The 14,445-nt window shown below is 57.7% G+C and overlaps 1 protein-coding gene across 1 annotated transcript in view; it reads left to right on the top strand.

Moving 5' to 3' along the window:
• Nucleotides 1–14,445, top strand: part of LOC144945699 (voltage-dependent calcium channel subunit alpha-2/delta-3-like) — a 143,408-nt gene that overhangs the window by 117,881 nt on the left and 11,082 nt on the right. Inside the window, exons 29-32 of the mRNA XM_078874267.1 lie at nucleotides 980–1,041; nucleotides 9,696–9,740; nucleotides 13,540–13,602; nucleotides 14,229–14,299. Coding sequence (XP_078730393.1) covers nucleotides 980–1,041; nucleotides 9,696–9,740; nucleotides 13,540–13,602; nucleotides 14,229–14,299 — 241 coding nt within the window. The remainder of the gene's footprint in view (nucleotides 1–979; nucleotides 1,042–9,695; nucleotides 9,741–13,539; nucleotides 13,603–14,228; nucleotides 14,300–14,445) is intronic.

The raw sequence follows: 14,445 nt of genomic DNA, 5'->3' as shown, positions 1-14,445 counted from the left end.
TGAGGGTTTCCCGGTGTCGCTCGATGAGGAATGAACGATGGACGAAGTGGCGGTGGTGGGGGCGTGACCCCCCCCACTCCTCGACTCAGCCACGGGCGAGGCTGTTAGCGAGTCCCGCAGTGATGCGTGGACGTAGATAACGGGCGGCCCTCGATGGATGAGACGTCCTTGCGAGCGACCCGGAGATACTTGCGTTGCCCTTGTCATGTTAGTCTCTTGGCGTTCTGACGCCAGTGAGATGAGGCCAACGCGTATATTACCAGAGCACGTTTTGCCACCGTTCTGTGTGGTTAATGCAGACTTGATGATGCCTTATAATAGGCATATATTTGGCATTTGAGCATAATAAACACCTATCGTTTTTATTCTTGGTTCTTTCGGTAAAGTCACCTGATGATGATTGCTTGTGTTGCAGTCGAAACGTCGTGAGAATTGTATTGTTTGATATTTTTATTATTTTAATATTTCCCTTCTACGTGCCTTTACCGAAAGAACCAAGCATATGAATCCCTGCAGTCACGAAAGCTTCAAATAAAAACCTATCGCTCTATTGACTAGAAGTGTAAAGCCTATTTTAGGCGGAGCATCGATGGGTGGTCCCGTTGTGAGACCGTGTGGCGAGGCGGCGGCAGCTTGAGGGAGGAGCCTTCGCCCAGCAGTGGATTGAGCATGGACGGTGATGGTCGTGCCGTATTCGACAAGTGAGAAGTCTCGAGCTGGCCTTCACCCAGCAGTGGATTGAGCATGGACGATGACGCTTATGTATGATAGAAGCCAGCAGTCTTCTCGGGGGAGGGGAGTTGGGGGTTGGGGGGCTTGATCCAGCAGTGGATTGAGCACGGCAGCTGCTGCTGCTGACGACGGCGGCGATGGTGCCGGTGTTGGCGATGGACGTCGGTAACTTCGAGTGCGTGGTGTCAATGTGGGTTGTTGTTTGATTGTTGTTGTTTGATTGTTGTTGTTGTCGTCGTCGTTTCAGTGGTTGGGATACAGATGAAGCTCGACTATTTCCAGCAGAAATTCTGGACGGCAACAAAACAGGTTGGTGCCTGCGACAATGACAAAGAGATCTCCCCTCCCGGTGTCGGCCTCACATTGCTTGTGTAAGCGTTAGGCCTGGCGGTCAACCCTACGTCTCTGTGTGTGTCTGTGTGTGTGTGGGGGGGGGTCTGGGTGTGTGTGTGTCTCTGTGTGTCTGTGTGTGTGTGTCTGTGTGTGTCTGTGTGTGTGTGGGGGGGGTCTGGGTGTGTGTGTGTCTCTGTGTGTGTATGCGTGTCTGTGTGTGTGTGTCTGTGTGTGTCTGTGTGTGTGTGTGTCTGTGTGTGTCTGTGTGTGTGTGTGTCTCTGTGTGTGTGTGTCTCTGTGTGTGTGTGAGTGTCTGTGTGTGTCTCTGTGTGGGGAGCGATAGTGTAGCGGTTAGCGCGCTGCGCTATGAACCCGGCGACACGGGTTCGATTCCCGCTCACGGCCAACACCAGTGACGATTATCTGAACCGGTCCCGGGCCTCCCCTAGGTCGACTCAGCCTCAAATGAGTACCTGGTGCGGTGTTTAAACATCGCCACTAGGGAGACAAGGCGGTCGGGCGTGGTGCTGGCCACCCACCCCCTCGTGTGCCGTGCTGGCCTTCATAGGTGCTCGCTAACAGCACTTGCCCCAACAGTCTGTTCCAAGCTATATGGGGATCTTTGTCTTTGTGTCTCTGTGTGTGTGTGAGTGTCTGTGTGTGAGTGTCTGTGTGTGTGTCTCTGTGTGTGTGTCTCTGTGTGTGTGTCTCTGTGTGTGTGTCTCTGTGTGTGTGTCTCTCTGTGTGTGTGTCTCTGTGTGTGTGTCTCTGTGTGTGTGTCTCTGTGTGTGTGTGTCTCTGTGTCTCTGTGTGTGTGTGTGTCTGTCTGTGTATGTGTGTCTCTGTGTATGTGTGTCTCTGTGTGTGTGTGTCTCTGTGTGTGTGGGTGTGTGTGGGGGGGGTAACCCGCACTAAGTCCTCACGACTTCACGGGCCGCAGAGCCCGCCGACAGCCGACTCGCTCGGCCACGCCAGCACGACGATCTGATTGGAGGGCATCGGGGCATTCAAATCAGATGTAGTAATAACTGAAACCTTTTTACAAGGAATCATGTGTGCATTAACCACAATACTTGTGTTTTTGTTTTGTGGTTAATGCACACGTGATTCCTTGTAAAAAAGGTTTCAGTTTTGTTGCCAGAAAAAAGGGGAAAAACCTATTATTATATTTTTGTACTGGCAAAGGAGGTCTAATGATGCATTCACATCAGATTGGCGCAAAGGAAAGAGGCGGGAAGATTGATCGTCGTTGGGGGATTGGAGGAGAGAGCAGCACCAGCTAGAAGAGGGAGTCGAGAGGATCTGTCAGGGGCCCGAGAGAGAGCTCGGGGCGCACTCTGCAGTGTGACGCCTCGACACGTGCGGTCGCTACGACACGTGTTGTCGCTACGACACGTGTGGTCGCTACGACACGTGTGTGGTCGCTACGTGTTTGTACATTAACTGCGAATAAACCGCAAAGTCAAGCTCTACTTATCCCATAATAGAGGTGTTTTTGGGTTAGATCGAGTGAATATATAAATGTGTCGTTCAACCCGCCACCACCCGACACAGCCAACTAGTAAGGGTTGTCACGTAAACAAAATGTGGCCAATTCATCACTAGTACAGCACTAGTGTATAGTGTAGTGTATAGTGTAGTATACTAGTACAGCACTAACCGGTGTGTTGGAGAGCCAAGCCACAACATTTACAATATGAGTACCGTGACGTTTCACCACGTTTATATATGTACGCAATCTAACCTAAAAAAACGCTGTATTATGGATGATTTTGGTTGTGAAAGCCTCCGTGTTAAACTATACTCACCCCATCCGAAGTGCTTTTCACCTTACTCTTTGGTTCTGCCACCTGTGCAGTGGGTTCAAGGAGAGTGGAGACGACTTGTAGAGGCAACGCGTTTATTTACAATGACGGTAACAGTCTTAACACAAAGGGGTAACGGCCCCTTTACCCGCTACCTGGGGAGGTACGACCCCGGGCTGGCGTGCCCCATCACTGGGACCACGGGCTCTCTTTCTCTCCTCCTGCTAAGGGTGCCCTAGGGGAGGCTACCCTGACCCGACCCAGCCAAGGTACGGTCCCGACCACTGGCCCACTCGGTCCCGGCCCTTAGAAGGGCAGCGTGTCTAGGGGTTCCAAGGGTCCTAGGCGAGCTGGTCTTCTGGCTTAAGTCTTCGGACTGGCCCCAGACTCGTCCAGAGGTCCGACTTTAGTACACCTCCCCAGGTGTGTCAGCCCCTGGCCACGCCTCCCTACCAGAGAGTTCCAGGGAGGGTCTCGGGGGATCCTAGAACACCCCACAGCCCCCCCCCCCTCCCGCTTTGGGGCTGGGGAATGTAGCGACCCTCATGGCGGTCCAAGTTACTGCCCTTGATGGGCCCTGTCTGCTACTGCAGGTAAGTTCACGTAGCCCATTCACAGCGCTACATCTGGAAGGGGCAAGTGCCGCTGGCCACCAGCACCCCGGTTAAGGCCGGGACGGCTCGCAAAGGAGGTGGTGCGGCCGTGGGAAAACCCCCGCACCCGGGGGGCGCCGTTGCCTCCCCAATGCTAACGGGTACACACACACCGGCAGCAGTTGGATGGATGTCGGAGGCTGAGGTCGACCGAGGGGGCGACTGGCCCTGGGCTGGTTCAGAACGAGTCGCCACCGATGGGAGTCGAACTCGGGAGGGGGGGATGGGGGTTCTCTGGCAGGGCCCCAACCGTTGCACCGCCACTCGCCGGGCATCGGACCCAGACGCACGGTCTGCTCCTCAAGACGAGCGGCGTGGCTTTCAAACGGAACTTGGAGTTGGATTGCTCTCCACCACCTGACGCAGCCAACACTAATTAAATTGTCACGCTGTGCACTAGCACCAGTCTGCTGCGGGTAGTGAAGGGGCGACGATTGCTGTTGCTGCTGTGTGTATAATCCCAAATGAGAAATTAGCCGTGGAACTTTTCCGAACTTTGGCCTACTCCTCCTCTTGCAAGCGAAGTCGCGGGGGTGGGGAGATCTTGGGCTTGCGCCACGCGCCGAGTAGCCGGCGCGTGGCAGCGCGGCCGCTGGGGCACAAGCGCCGCAGTGATGACCAGGGCGGCCTGCTCGAGCCGAGCCATCACGGCACGCTGGCATCAAACCACCCCCAGCGCTTTTATTTCATTTCTGATTTATTTCTCCAACCCGCTATGATTGATTTGACCTCCAACCCGCTATGATTGATTTGACCTCCAACCCGCTATGATTGATTTGACCTCCAACCCGCTATGATTGATTTGACTTCCAACCCACTATGATTGATTTGACCTCCCACCCACTATGATTGATTTGACCTCCAACCCACTATTAATGATTTGACCTCCAACCCGCTATTATTAATTTGACCTCCCACCCAAAATGATTGATTTGACCTCCAACCCGCTATTATTGATTTGACCTCCCACCCAATATTATTGATTTGACCTCCAACCCGCTATTATTGATTTGACCTCCCACCCAATATGATTGATTTGACCTCCAACTCGCTATGATTGATTTGACCTCCCACCCAATATGATTGATTTGACCTCCAACCCGCTATTATTGATTTGACCTCCCACCTGCTATTATTGATTTGATTTCCCACCTGCTATTGATTTGATTTCTGATTTGATTTCTCACCCACTATTATTGATTAGATTACCCACCCGCAATTATTGGTTTTGCGCTATCCATCTCGCGACGTGTCTTACGATTGTGTTTGCTGTCAACTCATGATTGCCCCCCCCCCTGCTGCTCGCATGCCTCACCCCCCCACACCACGCCCCCACACCACCCCCCACACCACGCCCCACACCACCCCCCACACCACGCCCCACACCACGCCCACACCACCCCACACACCCCCCACACCACCCCCCCCACACACCACCCCCCACACCACGCCCCACACCACGCCCCACACCACCCCCCACACCACCCCCCCACACCACCCCCCACACCACCCCCCACACCACCCCCCACACCACCCCCCACACCCACCCCCCACACCACCCCCCACACCCACCCCCCACACACACGCCCCACACCACCCCCCACACCACGCCCCACACCACCCCCCACACCACCCCCCCACACCACGCCCCACACCACCCCCCACACTACGCCCCACACCACCCCCCACACCACGCCCCACACCACGCCCCACACCCCCCACAACACCCCCCACACCACCCCCCACACCACCCCCCACACCACCCCCCACACCACGCCCCACACCACCCCCCACAACCACGCCCCACACCACCCCCCACACCCACCCCCCACACCACCCCCCACACCACCCCCACCACACCACCCCCCACACCACGCCCCACACACGCCCAACACCACCCCCCCACACCCCACACCCCCACCACCACCCCCCACACCACCCCCACACACACCCCCCACACCACCCCCACACCACGCCCCACACCCACCCCCCACACCACGCCCCCACACCACGCCCCACACCACCCCCCACACCACCCCCCACACCACCCCCCACACCACCCCCCACACCACGCCCCACACCACACCACGCCCCACACCACGCCCCACACCACCCCCCCACACCACCCCCCCACACCCACCACCCCCACACCACCCCCCACACCACGCCCCACACCACCCCCCACACCACGCCCCACACCACCCCCCCACACCACCCCCACACCACGCCCCACACCACCCCCCCACACCACGCCCCCACACCACCCCCCACACCACGCCCCACACCACGCCCCACACCACCCCACAACACCCCCCACACCACCCCCCACACCACCCCCCACACCACCCCCCACACCACGCCCCCACACCACCCCCCACACCACGCCCCACACCACCCCCACACCACGCCCCACACCACCCCCCCCACACCACGCCCCACACCACCCCCCACACCACCCCCCACACCACCCCCCACACACCACACCCCCCACACCACGCCCCCACACCACCCCCACACACCCCCCACACCACCCCCACACCACCCCCCACACCACCCCCCCACACCACGCCCCACACCACCCCCCACACCACGCCCCCACACCACCCCCCACACCACGCCCCACACCACCCCCCTCACACCACGCCCCACCACCACCCCCCACACCACGCCCCACACCACCCCCCACACCACGCCCCACACCACCCCCCACACCACGCCCCACACCACCCCCCACACCACCCCCCCACACCACCGCCCCACACCACCACCCCACACCACCCCCCACACCACGCCCCACACCACCCCCCACACCACCCCCCACACCACGCCCCACACCACCCCCCACACCACACCACGCCCCACACCACCCCCCACACCACGCCCCACACCACCCCCCACACCACGCCCCCACACCCCCCACACCACGCCCCCACACCACGCCCACACCACCCCCCACACCACGCCCCACACCACCCCCCACACGCACCCCACACCACCCCCACACCACGCCCCACACCACCCCCCACACCACGCCCCACACCACCCCCCACACCACGCCCCACACCACCCCCCACACCACCCCCCACACCACCCCCCCACACCACGCCCCCACACCACCCCCCACACCACGCCCACACCACCCCCCACACCACCCCCCACACCACGCCCCACACCACCCCCCACACCACGCCCCCACACCACCCCCCACACCACGCCCACACCCACCCCCCACACAACGCCCCACACACCACCCCCCACACCACCCCCCACACCACCCCCCACACCACCCCCCACACAGCCCCACACCCCACCACCCCCACACCACGCCCCACACCACCCCCCACACCACCCCCCACACCACGCCCCACACCACCCCCACACCACGCCCACACACCCCCCACACCCCCCACAACCACCGCCCACACACCCCCAACCACGCCCCACACCACGCCCCACACCACGCCCACCACGCCCCACACCACGCCCCACACACGCCACACCCCCACACCACCCCCACACCACCGCCCCACACCACGCCCCACACCACCCCCACACCACCCCCCACACCACGCCCCACACCACCCCCCACACCACCCCCCACACCACCCCCACACCACGCCCCACACCACCCCCCACACACGCCCCACACCACCCCCCACACCACCCCCCACACCACCCCCCACACCACCCCCACACCACGCCCCACACCACCCCCCACACCACGCCCCACACCACCCCCCACACCCACCCCCACACCACGCCCCACACCACGCCCCACACCACGCCCCAAACCACGCCCACACCACGCCCCACACCACGCCCCACACCACCCCCACACCACGCCCCACACCACGCCCCACACCACGCCCAAACCACGCCCCACACCACGCCCCACACCACCCCCCACACCACCCCCACACCACGCCCCACACCACGCCCCACACCACCACCCCACACCACCCCCACACCACGCCCCACACCACCCCCCACACCACCCCCCACACCACCCCCCCCACACCACGCCCCACACCACCCCCCACACCACGCCCCACACCACCCCCCACACCACCCCCCACACCACCCCCCACACCACCCCCCACACCACGCCCCACACCACCCCCACACCACGCCCCACACACACCCCCACACCACCCCCCACACCACGCCCCACACCACGCCCCACACCACGCCCCAAACCACGCCCCACACCACGCCCCCACACCACCCCCCCACACCACCCCCCACACCACGCCCCACACCACGCCCCACACCACCCCCCACACCACCCCCCACACCACGCCCCACACCACCCCCCACACCACCCCCCACGCCACCCCCCACGCCCCACACCACGCCCCAAACCACGCCCCACACCACGCCCCACACCACGCCCCACACCACCCCCCCACACCACCCCCCACACCACGCCCCACACCACGCCCCACACCACGCCCCAAACCACGCCCCACACCACGCCCCCACACCACCCCCCACACCACCCCCCCACACCACGCCCCACACCACGCCCCACACCACCCCCACACCACCCCCCCACACCACGCCCACACACCACCACCACCCCCCACACCACCCCCCACACCACCCCCCACACCACGCCCCACACCACCCCCCACACCACGCCCCACACCACCACCCCCACACCACCCCCCACACCACCCCCCACACCACCCCCCACACCACGCCCCACACCACCCCCCACACCACGCCCCACACCACCCCCCACACCACCCCCCACACCACGCCCCACACCACGCCCCACACCACGCCCCAAACCACGCCCCACACCACGCCCCCACACCACCCCCCACACCACCCCCCACACCACGCCCCACACCACGCCCCACACCCACCCCCCCACACCACGCCCCACACCACCCCCCACACCACCCCCCACACCACGCCCCACACCACCCCCCACACCACCCCCCACCTTCCGCTGTGTGGCCGTCGATTGCTCCTCCACTGCTCTGCATGCGCCCAGCGTGACGACACCGATGTGAGTAGCGCCATCGCCTGCCGCCATCATCGTCATCGCCATAATCGTTGTCATCCTCATCATTGTCATCGCCATCATCGTTGTCATCCTCATCATTGTCATCATCATCGTCGTCATCGTTGTCATCCTCATCATTGTCATCATCATCGTCGTCATCGTCATCCTCATCATTGTCGTCATCGCCATCATCGTTGTCATCATCATTGTCGTCATCGCCATCGTCATCGCCATCATTGTTGTCCTCCTCATCATTGTCATCATCATCATCATCGCCATCATCATTGTCATCCTCATCATTGTCATCATCATCATCGTCGTCATCGTCATCCTCATTGTCGTCATCGTCAATGTCATCGTCGTCATTGTTGTCATCGTCATCATCCTCGTCACTGTCGCCATCGCTGTCATAGTCATCATCATCGTCGTCATCATTGTCATAGTCATCATCGTCATCATCGTTGTAATCGTCATCATTCATCATCATGGTCATCATGGTCAACATCGTCATCATCGTTGTAATCGTCATCATCGTTGTAATAGTCATCATCATCGTCGTCATCATCATCATGGTCATCACGGTCATCACGGTCATCATCGTTGTCGTCATCATCGTCCTCATCATCGATGATAGCCCCCCCCAGCCCCCACCACCCAACTGAAAACCACCCCCACCGCATCGCGCACCAGGGAGCCACTGCTCCATGGATGAACCATGGTTGTGATTAGTTAATTGATCAGCTCTTCGATTGAACTATTTAATAAGTGATTGGCTAGTTCATTGATTCATGCTTTATTCTATTAAAATTTTGTATCGGCTTGTTAATTGGTTCATTATTTCATTGATTGATTTGCTAGTTACTGGATGGGCACTTTGATTGAATGATTGAACACTTGATTGGCTAGTTCATTTGAGTTACTGAATGTATTGAATTGTTGATTGGCTAGTTAATTGAGTTATGCTTTAATTGATTGAATTGGTGATTTGGTCAATATTTGATGATAGCTATAATTGATCACGCGATTGATTGTCTAGTTAATTGATTCGACCTTTGCTTGATTGAATGATGAATCAGGCTGAATCGCTTCGTTGAATCCCTCCTCCCCTCTCTCCTCCCCCCACTCCCCCCCCCCACCTCCCCGTTATCGTCCTCACAGTGCACCACGGTCGACGGGAAGTGCCCCATCAGCATGGACGATGAGGTGAGGCTCACGAGGCCACGAGAGAGAGAGAGAGAGCGGCCAAACCCGTGGGCCGCCACCTTGCTCAGCCCCCCACTTAGACCCCACTCAGCCCCCCGCTCAGCCCCCCGCTTAGCCCCCCATGCCCCGCCCCCGCGGCCCCTCGCTGAACGGGGGGCTGAGTGGGCGGTTGAGTGGAGTGCTGAGCGAAGTGGGGGGCAGAGCGGGGGGCTGAGTGGGGGGCATGGCGAATGGTGAGTCCAGACTCGAGGTTGTTTTGTTTGTGTGTGTAGGTCGTGTGAATATGAACGCGTCACTAAAGCCGCCACCGCCTTGCGACCCGACACAGCCAATCAGTATGGCGGTTTGTCATGTAAATGAAAACGTGGCTGATTCGTTACAAGTTCGGCTCTAACTGCGCATGTGTCGGAGAGGAGTGAACCCACTGCACGAGATTTACAATTCAAGTGACCGTGACGTTTCTCCAGTAATTTCAACAACAGCCAGCACCATCAGGCGACAGCCAGAGAGTTGTGGAGAAATCCTTCCGGTAAAATGTGCAGCCCCTTGCGATTGCCGAACGGGGCAGGGGGGGGGGCAGAGAGGGAGCAACGCTCTATCCCGTGTAGACAGAACAGGGTACCAACCGCCTTCTCCCTGGGAGAGTCAGGGGTACGGCTCCGGGTAGGAGGGAGTAAGATGGAACCGATGGAGATTAGTCCACACACTCTGCTGTACCGCCCTCTCCTGGTGGAGCCAGGGGAACGGCTCTCCCTCGACCCCCCCCCCCCCCCACAAGGGGAGGGAGTTTCACAACAACGTCTGTACGTGATCCACCAACCCTCACCGCTGTGTCCACAGAGCTGGACCAGAGGCTCTCCCCCGCACCCCGCAGCGCCACAGCCGCCCCAGGGGGTCACCCCCGGGAGGGGCGGAGCTCTCCCAGCTGTCAATCAAACGAACGAGATTCAGTCGATGGCACTGCCATTAACTGGGATCTCCAGACTGTGGATACAGACTGATGTGTCGATGATGGGAGCGGTGTTGATGATGGTGGTGGTATTGATGATGTTGGTGGTATTGATGATGGTAGCGGTGTTGATGATGGTAGCGGTATTGATGATGGTGGTGGTATTGATGATGGTAGCGGTGTTGATGGTGGTGGTGTTGATAATGGTGGTGGTGTTGATGATGGTGGTGGTATTGATGATGTTGGTGGTATTCATGATGGTAGCGGTGTTGATGATGGTAGCGGTATTGATGATGGTGGTGGTATTGATGATGGTAGCGGTGTTGATGATGGTGGTGGTGTTGATAATGGTGGTGGTGTTGACGATGGTAGCGGTGTTGATGATGGTGGTGGTGTTGATGATGGTGGTGGTGTTGATGATGGTAGCGGTGTTGATGATGGTAGCGGTGTTGATGATGGTGGTATTGATGATGGTAGCGGTTTTGATTATGGTAGCGGTATTGATGATGGTGGTGGTATTGATGATGGTAGCGGTGTTGATGATGGTAGCGGTATTGATGATGGTGGTGGTATTGATGATGGTAGCAGTGTTGATGATGGTGGTGGTGTTGATAATGGTGGTGGTGTTGACGATGGTAGCGGTGTTGATGATGGTAGCGGTATTGATGATGGTGGTGGTATTGATGATGGTAGCGGTGTTGATGATGGTGGTGGTGTTGATGATGGTGGTGGTATTGATGATGGTAGCGGTGTTGATGATGGTGGTGGTGTTGATAATGTTGGTGGTGTTGATGATGGTGGTGGTGTTGATGATGGTGGTGGTGTTGATGATGGTGGTGGTATTGATGATGGTGGTGGTATTGATGATGGTGGTGGTATTGATGATGGTGGTGGTATTGATGATGGTGGCAGTATTGATGATGATGGCGGTGTTGATGATGGTGGTGGTGTTGATAATGGTGGTGGTGTTGACGATGGTAGCGGTGTTGATGATGGTGGTGGTGGTGTTGATGATGGTAGCGGTATTGATGATGGTGGTGGTATTGATGATGGTAGCGGTGTTGATGATGATGGTGGTGGTGTTGATGATGGTAGCGTTGTTGATGATGGTGGCGGTATTAATAATGTCGGTGGTGTTGATGATGGTAGCGGTGTTGATGATGGTAGCGGTATTGATGATGGTGGTGGTATTGATGATGGTAGCGGTGTTGATGATGGTAGCGGTATTGATGATGGTGGTGGTATTGATGATGGTAGCGGTGTTGATGATGGTGGCGGTGTTGATGATGGTGGTGGTGTTGATGATGGTGGTGGTGTTGATGATGGTGGTGGTGTTGATGATGGTGGTGGTGTTGATAATGTTGGTGGTGTTGATGATGGTGGTGGTGTTGATGATGGTGGCGGTGTTGATGATGGTGGCGGTATTGATAATGTTGGTGGTGTTGATGATGGTGGTGGTGTTGATGATGGTGGCGGTATTGATAATGTTGGTGGTGTTGATGATGGTGGTGTTGATGATGGTGGCGGTATTGATGATGGTGGTGGTATTGATGATGGTGATGGTATTGCTTATGCTGGTGGTATTGATGATGGTGGTGGTATTGATGATGGTGGTGGTATTGATGATGGTGGTGGTATTGATGATGGTGATGGTATTGCTTATGCTGGTGGTGTTGATGATGGTGGTGGTGTTGATGATGGTGGTGGTATTGATGATGGTGGTGGTATTGATGATGGTAGTGGTGTTGATGATGGTGGCGGTGTCGATGATGGTGGCGGTATTGATGATGGTGGCGGTGTTGATGATGTTGGCGGTGTTGATGATGGTGGCGGTATTGATGATGGTGGCGGTGTTGATGATGGTGGTGGTGTTGATGATGGTGGTGGTGTTGATGATGGTGGCGGTATTGATTATGGTGGCGTTATTGATGATGGTGGCGGTATTGATGATGTTGGTGGTGTTGATGATGGTGGTGGTGTTGATGATGGTGGTGGTATTGATGATGGTGGTGTTGATGATGTTGGTGGTGTTGATGATGGTGGTGGTATTGATGATGGTGGTGGTATTGATGATGTTGGTGGTGTTGATGATGTTGGTGGTATTGATGATGTTGGTGGTATTGATGATGGTGGTGGTATTGATGATGGTGGTGGTATTGATGATGGTGGTGGTATTGATGATGGTAGTGGTGTTGATGATGGTGGTGGTATTGATGATGGTGGTGGTGTTGATGATGGTGGTGGTATTGATGATGTTGGTGGTGTTGATGATGTTGGTGGTATTGATGATGTTGGTGGTATTGATGATGGTGGTGGTATTGATGATGTTGGTGATGTTGATGATGGTGGTGGTATTGATGATGGTGGTGATGTTGATGATGGTGGTGGTGTTGATGATGGTGGCTGTATTGATGATGGTGGTGGTGGTATTGATAATATTGGTGGTGTTGATGATGTTGGTGGTATTGATGATGTTGGTGGTATTGATGATGTTGGTGGTATTGATGATGGTGGTGGTATTGATGATGGTGGTGGTATTGATGATGTTGGTGATGTTGATGATGGTGGTGGTATTGATGATGGTGGTGGTGTTGATGATGGTGGCTGTATTGATGATGGTGGTGGTATTGATAATATTGGTGGTGTTGATGATGTTGGTGGTATTGATGATGTTGGTGGTATTGATGATGGTGGTTGTGTTGATGATGGTGGTGGTATTGATGATTTTTGGTGGTGTTGATGATGGTGGTGTTGACGATGGTTGTGTCTATGATGCTGGTGATGATAACAATGATGGTGTTGACGACGACGATGATGACGATGGCGGTGCTGCGTGCCGTTTCCCACCAGAATCTCCGATGCTACCTCATCGACAACAACGGCTACATCATGGTCTCCAAGTCGTACGAGGAGGTGAGACCCTCGCTGCTGCTCCTCGCCCCACGGCGGCAGCCCCAGCGCCCAGCGTCGGGGACCTCCGCTCCACCCCTTCCCCTCTGTCCCGTCGCTATCGGGAGTCGAGCCGTGACGCACCCCTCCAGCTGCAGCGGCAGCAGCAGCGGTGAACACACTGCCGCAGGCGAGAGCAGCAGCGGCAGCAGTGAACACACCGCCGCAGGCGAGAGCAGCAGCGGCAGCAGTGAACACACCGCCGCAGGCGAGAGCAGCAGCGGCAGCAGCAGCCACGCAGCGGTGGGGGCGGTGGCACCAACACTGTTGCCCAAGCTCTGCGGACCTTTACATACAGAGGCATGTGCCGCGGGGGTGGCTGTCACCGTGGTGCAAGGGGAGCGGTGGCGCAGCGGTTAGCGCGCTCCGCTACTAACCCGCCGCCCGGAGTTCGATTCCTCCAATGAGCACTGGGTGCGGCGCGTCGGAAACATCGCCACTGGGGGAGACAAAGGCGGCCCTGCGTGGTGCTGGCCACCCCCACGGTGCTGCAACTCGCTACGTGGCACTTGCCCCGTCGGTCTGTGTGGCCTACACGGGGGATCGTTGTCTTTGTTTGTTGTTGCCCCCCCCCCCCCCCTGTGAGTTAGACGGGACGATTCCTCGGGGAGGTCGACGGCACCGTGATGAAGAAGCTTGTGACCATGGGGATATTCCAGCGGTAGGAACGACGATCACATCACCATCATCATCACTACCACCATCATCAGCAGCAGCAGCGTCATCATCAGCAGCGTCATCATCATCGGCAGCATCGTCATCATCAGCAGTCATCAGCAGCGTCATCATCAGCAGCAGCAGCGTCAT

Source organism: Lampetra fluviatilis, chromosome 38 (genome assembly GCF_964198595.1).
Source record: "Lampetra fluviatilis chromosome 38, kcLamFluv1.1, whole genome shotgun sequence".
In the NCBI taxonomy this organism is placed as follows: domain Eukaryota; kingdom Metazoa; phylum Chordata; class Hyperoartia; order Petromyzontiformes; family Petromyzontidae; genus Lampetra; species Lampetra fluviatilis.
This window is presented reverse-complemented; position numbering and strand designations above follow the sequence as displayed.